General features: G+C 51.5%; 1 protein-coding gene across 1 annotated transcript in view; it reads right to left on the bottom strand.

The window, feature by feature from the left end:
* The window catches only part of KIAA2012 (KIAA2012 ortholog), a 125,962-nt gene that overhangs the window by 65,206 nt on the left and 39,999 nt on the right, over positions 1–20,757 (bottom strand). Inside the window, exon 10 of the mRNA XM_062196846.1 lies at positions 16,746–16,922. Within this exon, the coding sequence (XP_062052830.1) occupies positions 16,746–16,922 (177 nt within the window). The remainder of the gene's footprint in view (positions 1–16,745; positions 16,923–20,757) is intronic.

Here is a 20,757-nt window from a genome sequence, read left to right as displayed (position 1 = left end):
GAGTGGTCGGTGGTTGAAAGGGAAAAAGGGGCTAAAAGAACCATGAAAGAGAAGGCTGCGTGTGTGTCGGGCGAGAGGGGAGGGGAGGGTTAGACAAACACTCTCCATCACTGCCTGCGCCGAGCCGGCAAAGCCGCCCTGTTTTTCCTCAACACGCGCGTGATTTGCCACAGCGTCTGCTCGGAAGCTCAGCCGCTTCCCCACAGCACATCAGCCAGAGATCAGCCACACGGCAGCCTCGAGCCCAGAGACACAGGGCACTGAGGATTTTTTGGGTGCTGCTGGGAGTTTGAGTGGAAGGGTGGGTGGGTGCATGTGGTGCACCGCGTTAAGGCAACACTGCCTGAGATGCCTGTATCCCATGTTTGAGGGATGGGTTGAGTCCCAGCGCCTGCGTTTGCAACCCAGCTTCCTGCTAATGCCGCCAGGGAGGCAGCGGAGGATGGCCCTGCCACGCATGTGGGGGACCTGGATGGAGTTCCGGGCTCCTGGCTTCCACCTGGCCCAGCCTGGCCGTTGCAGGCATTAGGGCGTGAGCCCGCAGCTGGAAGAGCTCTCAATCTCTTTGCCTTTCAAGAAGATAAAAATAGGGCCTGGCACCATGGCTCACTTGGCTAATCCTCTGCCTGCGGTGCCAGCATCCCATATGGGCACCAGGTTCTAGTCCCGGTTGCTCCTCTTCCAGTCCAGCTCTCTGCTGTGGCCCAGGAAGGCAGTAGAGGATGGCCCAAGTGCTTGGGCCCCTGCACTCCCATGGGAGACTGGGAGGAGGCGCCTGGCTTCTGGCTTCGGATCGGCACAGCGCGCTGGCTGTGGCGGCCATTTGGGGGGTAAACCAACGGAAGAAAGACCTTTCTTTCTCTCTCTCTCTCTCTTACTGTCTGTAACTCTACCTGTCAAATAAATAAATAAAAAATCTTTTTTTTTAAAAAAAGAAAGAAGATAAAAATAAACAAACATAAAACAAAGTGGGTTGAGGCCCTCAGAGCAGTGGTCCTGGGGTACTGCTTTGGGGGACATGTGGGCTCCCGGCCCTTATTGTTTTATCTTAATTACAACACCCACTATCCCTTTTGCCAGAGCAATTTTCTTAACTGAAAGTAAGAACAGAATAAAGGGAATCTGAGTAGCAGAGCTGAGGTAGGAGCTGTAGCCACAAGCAGGGTAGCCATTGGTGGCTGGGGTTTCATAGCTCCGTTGGAGACCCTACCTCCAGCCAGCAGCCTGGGGATCTTCCCTTCTTGGCATTTCCTGTGTCTGCCCTCTGCCTTCCGTTCAGGCCCTCATCAGCTGTTGTCTGGCTGAGCTTGTCATGGCTGGAGCATTCTGCCTCTCCTCTTGCCTGCTCTTCTCCAGGCTGGTGTGCATGTTGGGCTGTGTGACACCTTTCCTCCAACATCTGTGACTCCTTGTTGCCCCCAAAGCAGCATTTTAGCTCCATCCTGGGACACGGGGCCTACCCTGCTCGGGTCCTGGCCTGTCTTTTGGCCCAGCTGCCCCCACGAGGCCCCTTCACAGTCCAGTCCCACTGGGTTACTGTTCGTTTCTTGTGTTCTCTGCTTTCCTCTCTGGCTTTGTTCTCACTGGTCCCTCCCCTTCCCTGCTTATCCATTTCTACTAATTTCTCAAAGGTCAGTGCAAATGGAGATTTCGTTGCAAAAGCCCTTCCTAGTCTCCAGGGTGAGAATTAATTCTTCCTTCTTTCCTTGAATGCCCTGAGTTGTGTTGCTTAGGCCTCAGTATGCACTTGTGGTGGAATGAGAAGGCCATGCCAAGATGGCCGCTGACAACGGAGCCTGCCTGGCAACAGGCTGTGATTGGATGGCTTTGGAAACTGCCTGGCAACAGGCTGCGATTGGTTAGGGCACAGACTGCCCCTTGACCAGATTGGCTGCCTTGGCTATATAAGCTGCTGTACCAACTGAAATAAACGAGTCTGTGGTCTGCTCGCCTCTGGCTTGCTTTCACCCGATTCCTGAGGTCTGTGTGGTGACTCTGTGTCTCTTGTCTCCACCATACTCCTCCTCTCAGAACGAATCCACCTCAACATGTATTCATTTCCCATGGCCTGGTGGTAGGTAGCTGCTGTGCTTCTGTGCTGTGATTTAGATACAAGTTTTGCTGTTGAGTATCCCCAGGATATGCCATTGGCAAGTGGTGGAACCTTCAGGAGGTGGGGCCTATGGGCAATCCTTATGGCCTTTGGGTATGCCCTTGGGAGGCAGGTCTTTGCAGAGGGCTGTTATAGAGGTCTGTGTCTGGACCCATTCTCTTTCTGCTTCCTGGCTTGTCTCCCTGTGTGCCTGCTCTGCTGCCTGCCTGGACCCCTGGCCATTTGGACTCTGAAACCCTAAAACTGTGAGCTAAATAAACTCCCTTCCTTCATCAGTGGCTTGTCTCAGGAATTTTGCTGCAGTAATGAAAAGCTGACTGATGTAACCTGTTCTCCACATGAACCGTGAGATCCCTGAGGGCAGGAGCCATAGCGCCTCCTGTGAATCCTTGGGAACTGGGGTGAGGAGAGCAGACAGGCCTGGGAACAGCCCCTACCCTGGCGCTTACCAGGTAAGTTAACTGCCTGTGTTCCAATTTCCTCACCTTTGACATGGAAATGAAAATACTTCATATTGGGAGGATGGAATGAACTAACCCACGTAGCAGTGTCTGAGACTGTTTGCTCTCCACAGTAACACCCTTTCACATCCTTTGCATGTGGTAGGTGTTTGGTACATTGTGCTGAAGTGCCTAGACACACACATAGTGGACCTCCTCTCTTTTAGCTCCATTGATTTCATACTGGAATTTACTTACTACTTTATAAGACGGAGTGCATGTGTGATCTGCTTTGATTTTTTTTTTTTTTATTTTTGACAGGCAGAGTGGACAGTGAGAGAGAGAGACAGAGAGAAAGGTCTTCCTTTTGCCATTGGTTCACCCTCCAATGGCTGCTGCGGTAGTGCGCTGCGGCCGGCGCACCACGCTGTTCCGATGGCAGGAGCCAGGTGCTTAGTATCCTGGTCTCCCATGGGGTGCAGGGCCCAAGAACTTGGGCCATCCTCCACTGCACTCCCTGGCCACAGCAGAGAGCTGGCCTGGAAGAGGGGCAACTGGGACAGGATCGGTGCCCCGACCGGGACTAGAACCCGGTGTGCTGGCGCCGCAAGGTGGAGGATTAGCCTAGTGAGCCGCGGCGCTGGCCGATCTGCTTTGATTTTCACAAAGCCACATGAAGCAGGTCGGCAGTTACTATTATACTTGTATTAAGGCACTGGGTAAACTGTTGTAATAAAGGGCATGGAAGATAAACATTGATTTCTCTGGATGTGAGTCCGGAAGCAGGCCGGCAGATCAAGGTGGCTGTGCTCCATACAGTTACCCGGGCACCCTGGTTCCTTTCATCTTATTGCTCCATCCTCCCATTGAGTATGGTTTTCTTCCCAAGGCTGAAACTATTTTATCACCACAACAAAGTCCAAGGAGGGGATGGCAAGTGGTTTCCTTTTGAGGATGTGACCCAGAAGTTGTACCTGTTAGTTCCATTCACGTCTTATCTGTGAAAGCTTAGTTATGTGGCCATAGCTAACTGCAAAGGAAGCTGGGAAATACAGTCTCTAACTAGGCAGTCATGTGCCCAGCTAACAGGGTAGGAGGACTCTATTAATTAATTTTTTTAAGATTTATTTATTTACTTGAGGAGAAGAGTTACAGAGAGAAGAAGAGACAGAGAGAAAGGTCTTCCATTCACTGGTTTACTCCCCAAGTGGCTGCAATGGCTGGAGCTGAGCTGACCCAGAGCTAGGAGCCAGGAGTTCTTCTGGGTCTCTCATGTGGGTGCAGGGGCCCAAGGACTTGGGCCATCTTCTACTGCTTTCCCAGGCCATAGCAGAGAGCTGGATTGGAAGTGGAGCAGTCAGGACATGAACAGGTACCCATTTGGGATGCTGGGGCCACAGGCAGAGTCTTAACCTACTACACCACAGCGCCAGCCCCAGGGATTCTATTAATTAAATGAATACTGCAAGAATGGTTTTTGGGGAACAATGAATGTCTCTCTGCCCACAGTTTTAATCAATACTGACAGGCAATATTCTGAGAGTATCAGAGGTGTTTTTTGGGATATTAAGAAGTGGAGAAGATGGAATTTGCCTACAGAAAATTTACATGGAAGAGAGGAGAGAATAGAGAAGGTAAAAAAAGATTAAGAGATGAGGGGGGTAAGAGGCCCAGGTAGCAAGAATGAGTGGAGCCTATGGAAGCATCAATCAGCGAGGCCGAGAGAGCAGATCAGGTGGCACAAGGAAGGTGGGACTTCAGCTGGTTCTTGAGAGCTCTGACCCAACTGTGTGTGGGGAGATCTGGGTGAGAGCCTGGGGTTTTCCGTATAAAAGTTAGGTGAGCATATCACACTTCTGATAGCCTAAGTTTGCATATCCTAAAGTGAGAAGGTTTCCTTTTCTCAAGATTTATTATTATTATTATCATCATCATCATTTGAGATGCATAGTTACAGAGAGAGGGAGAGACAGAGAGAGAGAGATCCTCCATCTATTGACTCATTTCTCAAATGGCTGCAATGGCTGAAGTTTCTTCTGGGTCACCTCTGTGGGTGCAGGGGCCCAAGGCCTGCTTTCCCAGGCACATTAGCAGGGAGCTGGATCAGAAGTGGAGCAGCCGGGTCTTGAACTGGCGCCCATATGGAATGCTGGCGTCGCAGGTGGAGACTAGACCACAGCGCCAGCCCCAGTGATAGGGTTTTCAAACTGTGGTCTCACAGCTCTGGTGTTCCTGCATGGGCAGCCCCTACCCCCAAGCCCGCAAACATCTTAGGAGGGCAGGGTACGCGGCTCTGTGGAGAAGCTGGGAGAGATGCCGCAAGGCCGCCCCGCTTCAGCTGGGCAGCGCTGCTTTGATCTGTTCTGTCTGTTGGTATCCTCAGCAAGGCTGTGGGAGTAAATGGTGGTGAAGATGGTGCCCAAGTCCCCTCCTGAGTCCAGGGTTCTTTGATTTTTTTTTTTTTTGACAGGCAGAGTGGACAGTGAGAGAGAGAGAGAGAGACAGAGAGAAAGGTCTTCCTTTTGCTGTTGGTTCACCCTCCAATGGCCGCCGCGGCCAGTGCGCTGCGGCCGGCGCACCGCACTGATCTGATGGCAGGAGCCAGGTGCTTCTCCTGATCTCCCATGGGGTGCAGGACCCAAGCACTTGGGCCATCCTCCACTGCACTCCCTGGCCACAGCAGAGAGCTGGCCTGGAAGAGGAGCAACCGGGACAGAATCCAGTGCCCCGACCGGGACTAGAACCTGGTGTGCCGGCGCCGCTAGGCGGAGGATTAGCCTGTTGAGCCACGGCGCCGGCCTCAGGGTTCTTTGAAACAGAACAGAAACAAAGGGTGGAATTCATAGCAGGCTCTGTTAAGTACATATAAGTGCCACCATCTGCACAAAACAAAGCGGAATTAAATCTTCTTCAGTGTTTCATGTTGATATTTTTTCTCAAAAAAAAAAAAAAAAATTCTGGGACCAGCACTGTGGTACGGTGGGTTAGGCTGCCACTTGTGTGGCTGGCATCCTGTATCGGAGTGCCAGGTCATGTCCTGGCTGCTCCACCTCCAGTTCGTGCCTGGGAAGGCAGTGGAAGATGACCTAAGTACTTGTGTTCCGCCATGCATGTGGGAGACCTGGATGGTGTTCCTGGCTCCTGGCTTAGGCCTGGCCCAGTCCCAGCTGTTGTGGCCATTTGGGGAGAGAACCAGAGGATGAAAGATCTCTCATACCTCTCTCTGTTGTTCTGCTTTTAAATAAATCTTTAAAAAAATTAATTTCTTGTGGATTAAAAGTAAAGCATTTTGCATTTTTTTCCTCTGGAAGCTATAAAGCAGTGATGATGCTACCTTACCAGCCAAATCTGAGGTCAGGGAGTTTTTATGTTTATAGAAATCACAAGAAGTTTTTGTCAAAGCAAAGAGAGGCTCTAGTGTTTCCTAGCAACTCTCCGCCGGTGGCTGTCAGAGCTTTTCCCAGGGCAGGCTCAGCACGGTGAGGGAGAGGACCCTGCTTCCTTCTGAAGTCTGCTCAGACCTCACCCACGAGCAGAGCCGGCCCTTCCGTAGCCACCCAGCCCTGCGCTGGGTGTGAGAGGAGCCCGATCTGACCCTGTGCCGAGCCTCGGGGGGCTCTGTAATTTCTGTCAGGGGAGCCAGTGCATCAGGGCTCAGCGTAGAACAAGGGCCCATCCAGCTCTTTTCAGAAGAAACAGTCACTGTGGAGGGCTGGATGCTGCAGCGCCAGCCTCCCGACAGCGTCCGTCCCTGCGAGCTTGCCTGCCAGCCCACGGCGCCCCAACCCTCCCTGCCTCTGCCCTGCAAGCCTCACCCTGGGACTTCTGATTGGCAGAACGTAGTTTGCATCCAGACCCCTTGCTGCAAAGGTTATCCGGGCAGTGTAGCTCTCAGCCTTCTGGTACAGGAGGGCGCGTGGGCAGCAAAGGCTGGGTGTCCGAGGACCACATCCAGCCACGTTGTCCTTATTCAGACGTTTGACCTGAGGTCACTAGAACTAGCAACATCTTACTAACACGATTTCTTATGGCTTATTAGCAAATGCTGATTGGGCAGAAGGGACACTGGAAATTGTTAGCACATGGGCCTCCTCCCACCTTCCCTCTACTTGTCCCCACCCAGAGACGGCTGGATTGTGAACACCAAGATTCAGAACTGATGTTTGGAGAATGAAAAGAAGAGCAGTCGTAAATTACTGAATGGCGGGGGTCCTGCTTCAGGATTCTGACGGCGGAACTGCCCCCACGGAGAGAGCCCATTTAGAAGAACACAGGGTCAGAGCTGGAAGCAGCCTTAGAAACCATCAGTATAGCATCTTCCAAGGTGTGCTCCAAAAACCATTTAGATCCACATGATGCTTCGCTAAAACCAAGTGTTTAGTGGTCAAATACGTTTGGGAAGCGGTGCATATTCCCATCTCAAGAACCAGTACTCGCATTTACAGAGCAGAAGCACTTTGAAGTCCTGCGGAAGGGCTCTACTTTGGTCTCCTGGTCCCCAGCTGCACCTGACCTCAGAATCTTGCCTTTTTTTTTTTTTTTTTTTTGACAGGCTGAGTGGACAGTGAGAGAGAGACAGAGAGAAAGGGCTTCCTTTTTACGTTGGTTCACCCCTCAGTGGCCGCTGTGGCTGGCGCATCGTGCTGATCTGAAGCCAGGAGCCAGGTGCTTCTCCTGGTCTCCCATGCGGGTGCAGGGCCCAAGCACTTGGGCCATCCTGCACTGCCTTCCCGGGCCACAGCAGAGAGCTGGACTGGAAGAGGAGCACCTGGGACAGAATCCGGCGCCCCGACCGGGACTAGAACCCGGGGTGCCGGTGCCGCAGGTGGAGGATTAGCCTAGTGAGCCGCGGCGCCGGCCGAATCTTGCCTTTTTGACACACTTCTGAGGAGCTGCAGTGCTACAGGGTACGCACCGGGAGGAGTGGATCTAATGCCAACTTTTCTTCTCCATCTGCGGAAGGTGAGGTTCAAAGGAGGAAGTTGTTTGGTCTTGAACTCAGAAATTTGGGGTGATAGAGCCGGGAAAAAAGTGCACAAGACTTTGGACATTTAGTCCAGAGTTGTTTCTTCTTCCTCCTCTGGCCTCAGCTGAAGGAGTTCTCCTCCTTTGACTCTCTAGGCATTCTCTTTAAAACAGAGCTGGGAAGAGATAGATTACTCGAGGAAAATCATCCTTTTTTATGATTTATTTATTTATTTGAGAGGCAGAGTTACAGAAGGAGAGAGAAGTCTTCCATTTGGTTCACTCTACAAATGGCCACAAGGCTGGAGCTGGGCCAATCTCAAGCCAGGAGCCAGGAGCTTCTTTCCAGGTCCCCCACAGGGGTACAAGGTGCCCAAATTTTGGGCCATCTTCCACTGCTTTCCCAGACTATTAGCAGGGAGCTGGATGGGAAGTGGAATAGCTGGGACCCAAAGCAGCGCCCATTTGGGATGCTGGTGCCACAGGTAGAGGCTTAACCTACTATGCCAAAGCACCAGCCCCCCAGAATCATTCTTTGTCAAATATCCCATCCTTGTGGAAGGATTCTTTTACTCATGGAGCCCTACAACCAGCGTAATCACCAATGACAAAAGGAGAGAACAAAGAGAAAGCCAACTGTGTAGCATGCGTTTGGGCCCAAATCATCAGTGTTTTGGGACCAGATGGAGTATTGGGGACCCTTCATCTTTCTGTTGACCAGATCGCAGACCATTCAGGAACGACACCAACTATTTTAGTGATCTATGACTGCAAAACACATTTCCCCTGGACCAGAGACTTAAAGCACTGAACTTTATTTGGGCCTCACACAGTCCTGTGAGAGTGATTTGGGTGTGTGGTCTGGCACTGAGTGTCTCCTGAGGTTGGTATCACCCTATCAGCCCGGGATGTGGCCATCTGAAGACTTCAGTGACGCTGGAGCATTGCTTGTCAATGCTCGTGTTTCTGGGAAGTTCACTCTGGCTGCTGGCAGGATGCTTCGGTTCCTTGCCACGTGGACCACTTGCCATAAGGTTGCCTGAGTGGCCTCACCACAGAAATGGTGGTTAGGTTTCCCCAGAGTGCGTGATCTGAGAGGGAGACAGCAAGGGGGAAGCCACAGTGCTTTTTATGTTCCAGTCTCAGAAGTCACACACCATCACCCTGTCCCTGTCCATATTTATTAGAAGTGAGCCATGTGTTCAGCTCACACTCGGGGGGAGGAGTGTTAGGTCCTCCCTTTTCATTAAAAATATAGGGGCATGGGACTGGCATTGTGGTGTAGCACTGGCATCCCATATGGGTGCTGGTTTGTGTCTCGGTTGCTCTACTTCCAATCCAGCTCCTTGCCTGGGAAAAGCAGTGGAGGATGGCCCAGGTGTTTGGGCCCCTGCACCCACGTGGGAAACCAGATGAAGCTCCTGGCTTCAGCCTGGCCCAGCACTGGCTGTTGCAGCCATCTGTCTCTCCCTCTAACTCTTTCAAAAGAAATAAATCTTAAAATGCACACACACACACACACAGGGGCGGATACCATGGCACCATGAGCTACCACTGGGGTGCTTGTGTCCCATATTGAACTGTGGGTTTGAGTCCCGGATCCTTCACTTCTGATCCAGCTTCCTGCTAATACAGCTGGCAGACAGCAGATGATGGTTCAAGTTCTTGAGGTCTTTATACCCACATGGGAGACCTGGCTCCTGGCTTTGGCCTGGCCCAGCCCTGCTGGTATGGGGATTTGGGGGAGTGCAGAGCAGATGGAAGATCTCTATTTTTTTTAAATACTTATTTTTATTTATTTTTCTGAAAGGCTGAGTTAGAGGGGGAGGGAGGGAGGTTAGAGGGAGGAAGAGAGAGAGAAAGATCTTTCATCCAGTTGTTCACTCCCCAAATGGCCACAATAGCTGGGGCTTCCCTCCCAGGTAGATTAGCAGGGAGCTGGATCAGAAGTGGAACATCTGGGAACCGGCACCCATATGGGCTACCAGCATCTCTCTCTCTCTCTCTCTCTCTCTCTCTCTCTCTCTCTCTCTCTTTCTCTCCCTCCTCTGTTGCTCTTTCAAATAAATAAATAAATACATCTTAAAAAATAAAAAATAGCCGGCGCCGCGGCTCACTAGGCTAATCCTCCGCCTTGCGGTGCCGGCACACCGGGGTTCTAGTTCCGGTCGGGGCACCGATCCTGTCCCGGTTGCCCCTCTTCCAGGCCAGCTCTCTGCTGTGGCCAGGGAGTGCAGTGGAGGATGGCCCAAGTGCTTGGGCCCTGCACCCCATGGGAGACCAGGAGAAGCACCTGGCTCCTGCCATCGGATCAGCGCGGTGCACCAGCCGCAGCGCGCCTACTGCGGCGGCTCATTGGAGGGTGAACCAATGGCAAAAGGAAGCCCTTTCTCTCTGTCTCTCTCTCACTGTCCACTCTGCCTGTCAAAATAAAAAAAATAAATAAATGAAGCATATATATATATATATACACACACACACACACACACATATATATATATATATATAGAGAGAGAGAGAGAGAGAGAAAGATTTATCCATTTACATGTAGATATATTTGAGAGACAGAGTTCTATCCATTAGTTCACTCCCCAAATGCATGCAGTGGCCCCTCAGCTGGGGCCAAAGGTAGGAGCCAGGAACTCAATCCAGGTCTCCTACACTAGCGACAGAGACTCAGGTACTCGAGTCATCATCACTGCCTCCCACGGTCTACACCAGCAGGAAGCTGGCATGAGGATCTGGAGCCAGTGATCAAATCTAGGAACTCCACTGGGGGACATGGGCACCCTCACCACTCGGTCTGTGCCAGGTTCTCCTTTTTGAAGGGAGATGTTTGAAAGAATTTGTGAACACGTTTTGAAACCACCATACCAAGAAAGAATTGCAAGAGGAAAAGATGTTAATTAAATGGCCTTCCCCCCACCCCCCGACTCCCTAAAAAAATCAAGAAGCACTTTGGGCATTAAAACCATTTAGGACAAGAACACATACTAATTAGAATCTCTGAGAGGGACCAGAAACTTAGGCTTCCATGGGACCTGCCATCCAACATGAATCACTGACACAGATTTCTTAAATGTCCTGCAGTGAGAACACTTCGGAGTAAAAGCACTTCAGAGAGAATTGTCTATTGCTGGCACTGTTGACTATGAGGATAGACGGAGGGTTTGAGTCAAGGAGAAGCAATTCAGAGAGCGCATCCAATGTTTTGACTTGTATCCTTCCAAGTTAACTTTTCCTTTCTTAAGCCTTTGAATTTTCTAAGTGTTGCAATATTCCAACATGACCAAGAGAGTCAAATTCCAGCTCCAGTCATCACATCTTTTTTCTTCTTCTGAAGGTTTATATTCATTTCTCTATGCTGTCTGAAAGCAAGGTCGCATGATCTAATTGCCTAAGAATTTATTTCCAAATAGTTGTTGACAGAGTCTGAAAGTCTCAGAAAGATCAGACAGATCATATTCCCTTCTTCACTTAGGAATTTTTTTTTTGCTTTAAAAAAAAAACTCAACTATCATCCCCAAAGAACTTTCCTCTGTGGCACCTGGGGTATTCAGTCAATCAACAAGCATTTTTCAGACATACAATAAAGATAAGAGATTCTCTAGGATGCATATATTTGGGAGCTAAACAGAAAACAGATGCAGATAAATGCAATAATCACAAACATGGCATTGAAAGAGAATTGTGTTGAGGCTCCATCTAGGCAGTGGTATGAGATGAGGTGGATTTATTAAGGAAAATGTCTCAGAAAAGATGAACTGAAGGGGCCAGCACGTGGTGTGGTGGATAAAAGCCCCGGCCTGTAGCACTGACATCCTATTTGAGTGCCAGTTTGAGTCCCGGTTGTTCCACTTTCGATCCAGCTCCCTGCTAAGGTACCTGGAAAAGCAGCAGAAGATGACCCAAGTCCTTGGGCCCCTGCATCCATGTGGGAGACCTGGAAGAAGCTCCTGGCTCCTGGCTTCGGATTGGCACAGCTCCAGCCATTGTGGTCATTTGGGGAGTGAACCAGCGGATGGAAGACCTCTCTGTCTCTCTGTCCCTACCTCTCTCTGTAACTCTGTCTTTCAAATGAATACAATAAATATATATAAATATTTATAATAAATATATATTTATATTTAAAATATTATATATATATGTTATATATATAAAGATGAACTTAAAGCTCTTATAAATATTTGAGGGCAACTTGGAGAGAGAAGAATGCAGAGTGAATGTTCAGGCCGGGAATGGATGAGAAGGTGAGCTTGAATCTGGTGGGAGGTGAGGCTGAGAGGGAAGGCAGAGAGGATGATCAAGACGGATTTGCACAAACCAGGCTGCAAAGAGTGTGTACGCTTGGAGGAAATCCTTCTCGCCAGGAGACAGTGCACTGAGAAAACCAAACCAAAACAACCTCCTCCCTAAAACCCCAACCCCTTCCCCGGTTATGGAGACCCCTAGAAAGCTGGACTGTTCTGTGGATACTTATAGGGAGATGTGGGTTTCAGATCCTTCCGTGCCCCCCCAAGACACCATCCAATCACCATTAAGATGGGAAGTCAACCGCCTGTACGGAGAGGAAACGCTAGACAGAGGCCAGCGGCTCACTGACTGGCTGACTCACTCACTCATTCAGCAAGGACACAGGGATGCCTTTGGATTTGAGAGGCAGGCAGGATGAATTGTCCATGGGCCTGGGGAAACAAGGCAGGCAAGACTCCACTAATTCACCACACGGTTCATAACTTGCATCTGTCTGTCTGTCTGTCTGTCTGGCACGGGAACGACTGAGAGATTTTTCAATGACCATTCATTATGGTCCTGCTGTGTATGTGTCAAGGGCCGTGACAGGTGCCACGGATACTGAAGGGACTGAAGCATCAGATCATGTTGATAACGGTGACACAAACTTAAAGCCTAAATATTTCCTTTTCTAAAGCTTCTGGCTTTTGCTTTATAAAGAGGGGGACTATTTCTCCCGGAGCACAGTGGACAAATGGGCAGCAGGTGACCAGAATCATTTGCTTTCCAGCTGTTGCGCCAGCTGTGTCACACTGACAATGCCTCCACCTGTCAAGCTCCTGCTTCTGCCAGTTTAGAACCGAGATATTTTTATACTCTGGTAGTGGCAGAACCCAAGCAGTGCTGGGAGTTCCTGGACCTGAATATGGAACCGAATGCATTCTACTTTCTGGAAATCCATATACTAGGAGGCTTCTTGCACAGTGTCAGACACAAGACGCAAAACGCAGCAGTGGTTCAGTGGTGGGGGTGGTTGGGGTGTGGGGGGTGTCACTCCTGTCTTTTCAGATGAGGGTCTTTAGACACAGGGGTGATTAGGTTCTAACCACACAGAGGACAGGCCAGGGCTGCTCAAAGCTCCTGGCTCGGAATCCACGCTGTTTATTAAGCCAGCCATGAGAGCGCCTTCCAAATCAGTGCAGCCTTTAATCTTCCCTCCTCAAGGGCCTGCTGGCCGTCCAACTCGTGTATACACGTCAGGCTGCTTTCTGGGTGGCTGACACTCATCACTCTGACTTCATCCCTCTTCCCCCTTTGCAAAATGGCTGTTGCCCAGAGCCCGCATCCCGTTTCCAAAAAACTTCACCTGCCAGGAGGGTTTTTGGAAACTGCCTTGCTGTCTGCCAGGAGCCAGATGATTCACAGCAGCGAACCGACGCACAGAACAAGAGCACCTGATGGGGCTACCAATTAGCCACCTCCAGCTCTGGAGGGCAGCGTTTAGTTTGGGCAAATACCTAAAGGGCTTTATCATCCTCATCAAGGCATCGCCATGGCAGAGTCGACCTCTTCCCAGCCATTCCACGGGAACGTCTCTCTCCAGATCCTCCAGCAAGAGGCAACTTGTTGTGCAAACAGTGGGCGATTGTGTCTGAACTACAGAGGCACCTCTGTGCCGGTGGGAGACAGGGAGGAACCAGGCGCCTCGCATCTGTTTTTAATGATGTCTCTGATGCACGGAAACTTGGGGAGCTGCAGGTACAATCTTCCCCTCTGGGAGCAAGGCTGGCCTGGAACGTGCTAGTGTCTTACCTTCCGCTGGCTGAAGCTCCGAGATTCCGGTCGGCCCTGGGGGGCACGGGCAGAGCTTTCCTCCACTCGGACCCAGCGGGCAGTGTCCCGGTGTGGGTTCTCTGGGATCCGCTTGAAAAGAAACACAAGCACGGGCAGAATTAGCAGTCGTGCAGGGGAGGGGGTTGAGGCCAGAGGCCTGGATGCTGGTGTGCTCAGGGGCCGTCCGAGGACAGGGTAAGCCCTCATCCAGGGATGTAGAGGTGCAGGGCCACGGCTCGGACTACAGCCTGTCTCTGTGGGTCAGGGTGGGAGGGGCAGGGAGGCACTGGCACTTCCCTGGGCACCTCAGCGACAGGGCTAGGCTGGTGAGAGCACCTGTGTGCACCCAGCCACGGCGATGGCCACCCCTGCCTCTGCTGTCCGGGGGCAGCAGGTCCAGCTATGCTGTGGGGACAAAATGCTGGCACTGCCCAGTGACTGCAGGGGCTCAGGCCACGGAGGAGGAGGGCACAGTATTTTCCTCTGTCACTTGTGCAGACGGAAGGGCTTTCTGTGACCTCACTGTAAAAAGAAAAGCAGATCATTCCCTTGTTGTCCTGATGTCACACTCAGCACGGAACCCCCCCCCCCCCCCAACGCCCTGGCTCCGCGGTGTGCCAGCTACCCCTCCCCCACCCATCCTCCAGCAGACATCAACTGGTGGCCTCTGATGGTGCCACTGGGCAAGGCCTCAGTTCCACAGCACTACCCCCACTTCAGATGGCAGTGGCGAGCCCTGGGCTGTGACCTGTCCATCGCATGGACTGCTCATGAGTCGGGGTTCTAGGCCTTCCTGGGCTTGATAATTTGCCAGGATGGCTCATAGATCTTGGGAAACACACTGACTACCCTATTGTAAAGAGTATTACAGATGAACAGCAGGTGGGCGAGAGGCACAGAGCAAGGGCTGTGGGGGCACCGGGCAGAGCCCGCAGGCCCTCTCTGGGCGGGCCACCCAGGCCACACCCCCTCGCATTCAGCACCTTAGGAGTGCAACAACCCTTCTGGTGGGGAGTTGTGATAAAGCTTGATCTCCAGCCCGCCCTCCCCTCTCCTGGAGATAGGCAGGCGGGGCTGAGAGCTCCAACCCTCAAATCCTTGACTCGATGGGTCTTTCTGGTAACTGGCCCCTCCCCGGGCTGTCTAGAGGTCTAACCCATTGGCAAAAACTCAGTTGTTGAGGAAGGTGTTTGGCACAGTGGTTTAGATGCTGCTTGGGATGCCTGCATCCCCTATGGAAGGGACTGGGTTCAGGCTCCGGTTCTGCTTTTGATTCCAGCTTCCTGCTAATGCACACCTGGATGGCTCAAGTAGCTGGGTTCTTGCCACCCACGTAGGAGACCTGGATTGAGTTGCATGCTCCTGGCTTTGACCTGGTCCAGCCCTGACTGTTGGAGGCATTTGGAGAGTGAGCCAGCAGATGGAAGATCTCTCTCTCTCTCTCTCTCTCTCTCTGTCAGTTACCTCTCAAACAAGTAAAAATAAATTAAAATAAAAATTATAAGAAAAAGCCTTGTAATCAGAGGTGCTCCCTTTGAATAACAAACGACCCTGCCATCATTCTGAAAACGTCAAGGATCTTAGCTCTGCAATAGGAACAACCAGAGACAAAGACCATAATCTCCTTCCCATCTCCAAGGCACAGGAGCCGGGAGCGGGGCAGACCACAGACTGGAGTAGATGCTTCTGTGTATACATACACACACACACACACATGCGCGCACATGCATACCACAAAAGCACCAAGGTACCCACCCTTAATACATATACCCACACAGAGATACACACACTTAACACATACATGTATACATGTCCACTCTGGTAAAATAAGCACACACAACCACACATGTGCACACGCGTGTCACATGCATAGTAACACACATTGACACATGTACTCACTCACAGGCCTGTGTGTGTAAACAGACATGCGCAGCCACACACGCCTACTGTGTCTGCACACTCACAAGCACACACATGCACTCACACACCCAGAGACACACGTACTCTCATACAACATTCACTTACACATACGCACACAGCCGACGCAGCCGCTGGCGGCTTCAGCTGCCCTCTCCTCACAGCGGCCCTGACAGTCTATTCTCATGGGATTGTTCCTGCCCTGGTTGTCGCTGAGCAGCCGTGTGGGTGTGTGGTGGGATGTGCCCGGGGCTGTACAAGTGGGTGCTGACGCGACCGCACCTCGGGCTTGGTTCCCGTCTCACAGAACCAAGAGAGCACCACAGCCACTCGAGTGCAAAGGGTGGGGGAAGCTGTGAAAGAAAGCTTCCAACCCGAAAGTGGTTTCTAAGTGAAAGCAACATCACTGGGGAAGGAGAGGGGGGGGGAGGGGAAGGAGGAGGATTTGATTTTGATTTTGCCTTAAGCAGAGGATCTGCAAACACAGAACGGGGTTACTGATTCATGGGATCCGCTCACGTGGGCAGGAGTTCAGCTCTACCTGCAGTGTGGGGTGGGGGTGGGGGTGGGCGTGGGGTGGCCTGGAGTGAGCTCCAGATGGAAGCTGTGCTGTGGACTTGCTGACGGCTCTCAGTTCCTCTCCAAGTGTGACTTTCTCACTTCTTTTCACAACCCGTCTGGAACAAACGCCATCTCCCTCATTTGGGGCGCCCCAGGGAGGCTCGTGCTGTCTTGAAAATGAGTCTCCAGCGAGGTGGTGCTGCCCGAGGGGGTGTGCAGGGGCTGATAACCGGGACTCTAAGTGGCTCTTGCTCTATGAGCAAAGCTTGTATAAGCAGCTGAGTCCCCTCTTAAGTGGGGCTAAGTCATAGAGGATGGGGCCTTGTCCTCCCCTGTCTGTGAACTGGGCCTCAGGCTGTATCCTGGAAAGAGGGCGGGGTCACAGACACCCCTGCCCCAGGGGAGGGTTGTGCTCTGTGCTGGGTTGGCCTGGTAAACCCAGCAGCACCTGTCCCCTTGGGAGCACAGGGAGCCGGGTCATCACACGCCTCTGTGTGTTGCTGCAGCGAACCCTCAAAACACACACTGCCTCCAGTGAGCACCCAGGTCTCCGACACCATGGGAAACGCTGCTGGGTCCCCCTTTCCAACGGGAAGCCTCATCACAGCTGCCACACAGCCCTGGAAGCAGCCACAGCCAAGCCAGTGGGGGGGGGGGCATCTTTGCACCGCAGGGATGGTTACCTTGTTTGGATGGCAGTGCCCTCCGCGGCGGTCTCATAGCTGGGGGACTCGGAGGGCTGTGGTGGCCAGATGTCCTGGGGCTGTTCAGTGCCCCCTGGCTCTCTGGACTTTTTGTCCTGTCAGCCAGGGGTAGCACGTCCACTGGTGGGGCCACATTCTGGGATGGAGCAGCATCATCTTCAAAAGCAAAAGGGGCACAAACACGAGTGAGAAACTTCTGAATCAGCAGGAGGGAGAACACAGCTCTTTGCGAGCTGGGGGTGGGGGGTGCTCCTGCATTTAGGATGGTTCATCCCACCCATTCTCAAGTCTGTCTCTCTTCCAGGCTTGCCAAGCAGCAGACTGCATAGCTCCTGTGGTCACGATGAAATTGCCCTTGGCCAGAACAGCGAGTGAGCGTTCCTCTGGGGAACCGCCAAGAGCAGGGAGGAATGGAGCATCTTACAGGGATGGGGTCCTGGGAGGAAGCCAGACTTGGAGAGGCAGCAAAGGCTGAAACCTCTGACTGGGAGACCCTAGCTTGGGCGCTCACTGACCACGAAGCCATCCACTCAGGCAGAGCCAGTGATCACATTCCCTCCTCAAGACCCAACGCACACCTGCCTTCCAGTGTCTGTGGGGCACAGATTCCAGGACCACCCAATCCATGCATGCCCAAGGCCCTTCTAGAAAGTGGTATACTTTTTGCATAAAACTTCTGTATATTCTTCTGCATACTTTAAACCATTTCTGGTTACTTATAATACCTAATATGAGTACAATGTAAAATCTACATGAGTAGTTGTTATACTTGTATTGTTTAGGGAATAATGACAAGAAAAAGAAGTCTGTATGTGATTAGTATGGACATCATCATTTAATGAAGAATGCATTAACATGCAATCGGTATATATTTTCCTGAGATACTGTGCCATGTGTCAACACAAGGGAAGCGGATCAGATCTGTGCGTTACTGTTTTCATTTCCTTCTCTTTGTGCTTGGAGCCTCTGGCTCCTGTCTTTCAGCTATTTATACTGTGTATAATACATGGTTGTGAACTATAACTGACTCACCGTGCTATGGAACACAAGAACGTATTCCTTGTATGTAATTGTGTCTTGGACTGGTTATCCAACCGCCCTGTGCCCCGCCCTCTCCGCTCTTCCTAGCCTAGAAATCACTATTCTAAGATCAAACTGACTTTGTTTACTTTCATGTAGGAGAGGGAAGATGCAATATCTGTCTTTATGCCTCTGCCGTATTTCACTTAACATAATGACCTGCAGTCCCATTTGCAAATGCCAGGGTTTCTTGTCTTTTGCTTTTTGACAGCTGTACAATGTTCCACTGTGCACGTATTCCACATTTGCTTTGTTCACGCAACCATCAGCGGACACCTGGGTTGAGTCCATGTCTTGGCCATTGTGATTGGACAGCAATGAACTTGGGAGTGATCGGCTGAATTTGTTTCTTTCGGATTTATACCCAAGGGGAATAGCTGGAAGATCTGTTTTTTAGAGGACTCTCCATACAGTTCCTCAAAATGGCCATACTGACTTACATTCCCACCAACATACACCAGCATACAAGGGGTTCCTTTTTCTGCATCTTCCTTAGCATTAGTTATTTTTTGTCGTTTTGGTAGTAGTCATTTGAACTGGAGTGAGACTGTATCTCATTGTGGTTTTGATCTGCGTTTCCCTGATGCTAGTGATATTGAGCATTTCTTCATATTTTTGTCGGCCATTTGTGTGTCTTCTTTTGCGAAATGTCTATTCAGCTCTTCCACCCATTTCTTAACTGGATTGATGTCACTGCTGAGTGTTTTGAGTTCCTATATATTCTGGGGATTAATCCTTTGTCAGATGAATGGTTTGCAAATATTTTCTCCCATTCTACCAGCTGTCTCCTTATTCTGTTGTTTGCTTCTTTTTTCTGCTGAAGCTCCTTAGTTTGATATAATCCCATTGTCATTTTTCACTTTTGTTCCTGTCTTTGGGCACCGGTTCAAGTCCCAGCTGCTCCACTTCTGATCCAGCTCCGCTGTGGCCTGGGAAAGCAGTGGCAGATGGCCCAAGTCATTAGTGGCTGGGGTAGTGGGAACCCTGGCCTTGAGTTCCAGAGGGGTCCCTTGGGCACCTGTGGTGGCTGAGGCATAGGTGGGATCACAACAGTGCTGACCCAAAGTTTGGCAGGGGCACGCGGGTCCCCATGTGATAGCCCCAGTTTCTATACAGTGTGCAGGCACCCACCTGCCTTTTCTTCCCCAAAGCAGACAACTGCCCTCTCCATGTCACGTGGCCTGGGGTCAGGGAAGTAATGGGATGAGCAGTTCTGTGGCCATCTACACTGCAATGCTAGGTAACGTCTATTATGATTTGAAGATTAGTTTGGGGGCCCCCTACAGGCCTATGTGCTAAAAGCCTGGCCCCCAAAATCTCAAGGCAATGATTAATGTATTAATGTCAATGGATCATGATCTGATTACATCTGGGCAGTGGGCCTCGTGGGAGGTCCTTAGGTCCTGGGGGCATGCCCCTGGCGAGAGGGTTGGTTATATAAGTGACGTTCCATCCAGCTTCTCTCTCGGCTTCCTGCCTTCCCAAGTGGTTCTTCCCCTGCCCACCTTTGGCCAGCCACTGCCCTCATCAGACGTCAGACCAATGGGGCCATCTCTGGGTTCTGGTTTGCTGGTAAAGTGGTCCTGGCGCTGCCGCAGCCCTGGTCCAAGTGGGTCCTGGGGCAGCTTGAGCTGGTGGTAGACTTTGGTGTCATCCACTTGGCCTTTAAGATTTATTTTATTTATTTGAAAGAGAGTTACAGAGAGAGGTAGAGACAGAGAGGTCTTCCATCTGCTGGTTCACTCCCCAGTTGGCCGCTATGGCCGGAGCTGTGCTGATCCAAAGCCAGGAGCCAGGAGCTTCTTCCAGGTCTCCCACATGGGTGCAGGGGCCCAAGGACTTGGGCCATCTTCTACTACCAGAGCATTAACCCGCTGCATCTCTATTTCAAAGGATGCCTCAGACAACCTGGCTGGGGCGGGGGTGGGGAGCAGCAGAGACCCTTTGCAGGGGCTGAGCTACCGCACACAGCCCTGCTAGGGCAATGCCAAGGGGAGCGACGGTGTCGGAGCTGGCAGAGTGCCCACCAGGGCAGGGCCCAGTGGAGTGCAGAGACAAGACTCCAGCCTGTGAGGTGATGGGACGGCCCCTCTTATAGCTCCAGATACCCTTGCACCAGGGACTGTGTGTGTAAAAGGCTGCCACCAAAAGCTTGCCTCCTTGGATCCCTTTATGCATCCTACATCTTTACGCATCTATGACTAGGCTGGGCCGCGTACTGAGTGAATTCACCTGAAGGTCTCTGGAACTTTCCCAGGCCAGCGTCCTCCTGGCATGGGGGCAGGAGAAAGACAAACTCTAGCTCCTCAATCCTTGGTGGGTGGACCTGGCAGCTGGAAACAAGTGCAGGGCTAGGCAAGGTGAATCGTAGGAAAGATGACATTCCGGGGTGTTGGCATTTAACTCGGCCGCTCTGGCTGTGCACCTGTCTTCCGGAGGTAAGAAAGAGGCTCTCTTACTTGCTTGCACACAGAGTGATTCCCGGCCATATCTGGATTTTGTAATAGGAAACTTCAAAGCCATTAGGAGGATTAACTCTCGCTTGAGAGAGAGACTAAATTAGCCTGTGCCCCAAAATCAAAGGGCATTCTCAAAACCTACATAGCTCAAGAGCATCCTGACCCGGGTTTACTGGTCTGTTTATTCTACAAGGCTGTGCAGCGTAACGGCTAAGGGCGTGGACTCTGGCAATACAAGGCCTGCGCTCCAGTCCCCGCAAGACCATTTAGAATTGTGTGACATCAAACAGACTGCTTCGGTCTCCGGGCTACGGTTGTCTGTGAAATGAGGATGAGGGTGTTGTGAGGAATAGCCGAGAGGATGCTTGTTGAAACCGCAGAGCAGGGCCTGGCCTGGGGGAGGAACTCCACACGTGCCACTGAGCATCGGCGGAGCCAGGGCTCGCTTGCCA

This window comes from Lepus europaeus, chromosome 1, assembly GCF_033115175.1.
Source record: "Lepus europaeus isolate LE1 chromosome 1, mLepTim1.pri, whole genome shotgun sequence".
In the NCBI taxonomy this organism is placed as follows: Eukaryota; Metazoa; Chordata; class Mammalia; order Lagomorpha; family Leporidae; genus Lepus; species Lepus europaeus.
The sequence above is the reverse complement of the archived record's forward strand: the minus strand, read 5'-3'. Positions and strand labels throughout refer to the sequence as shown.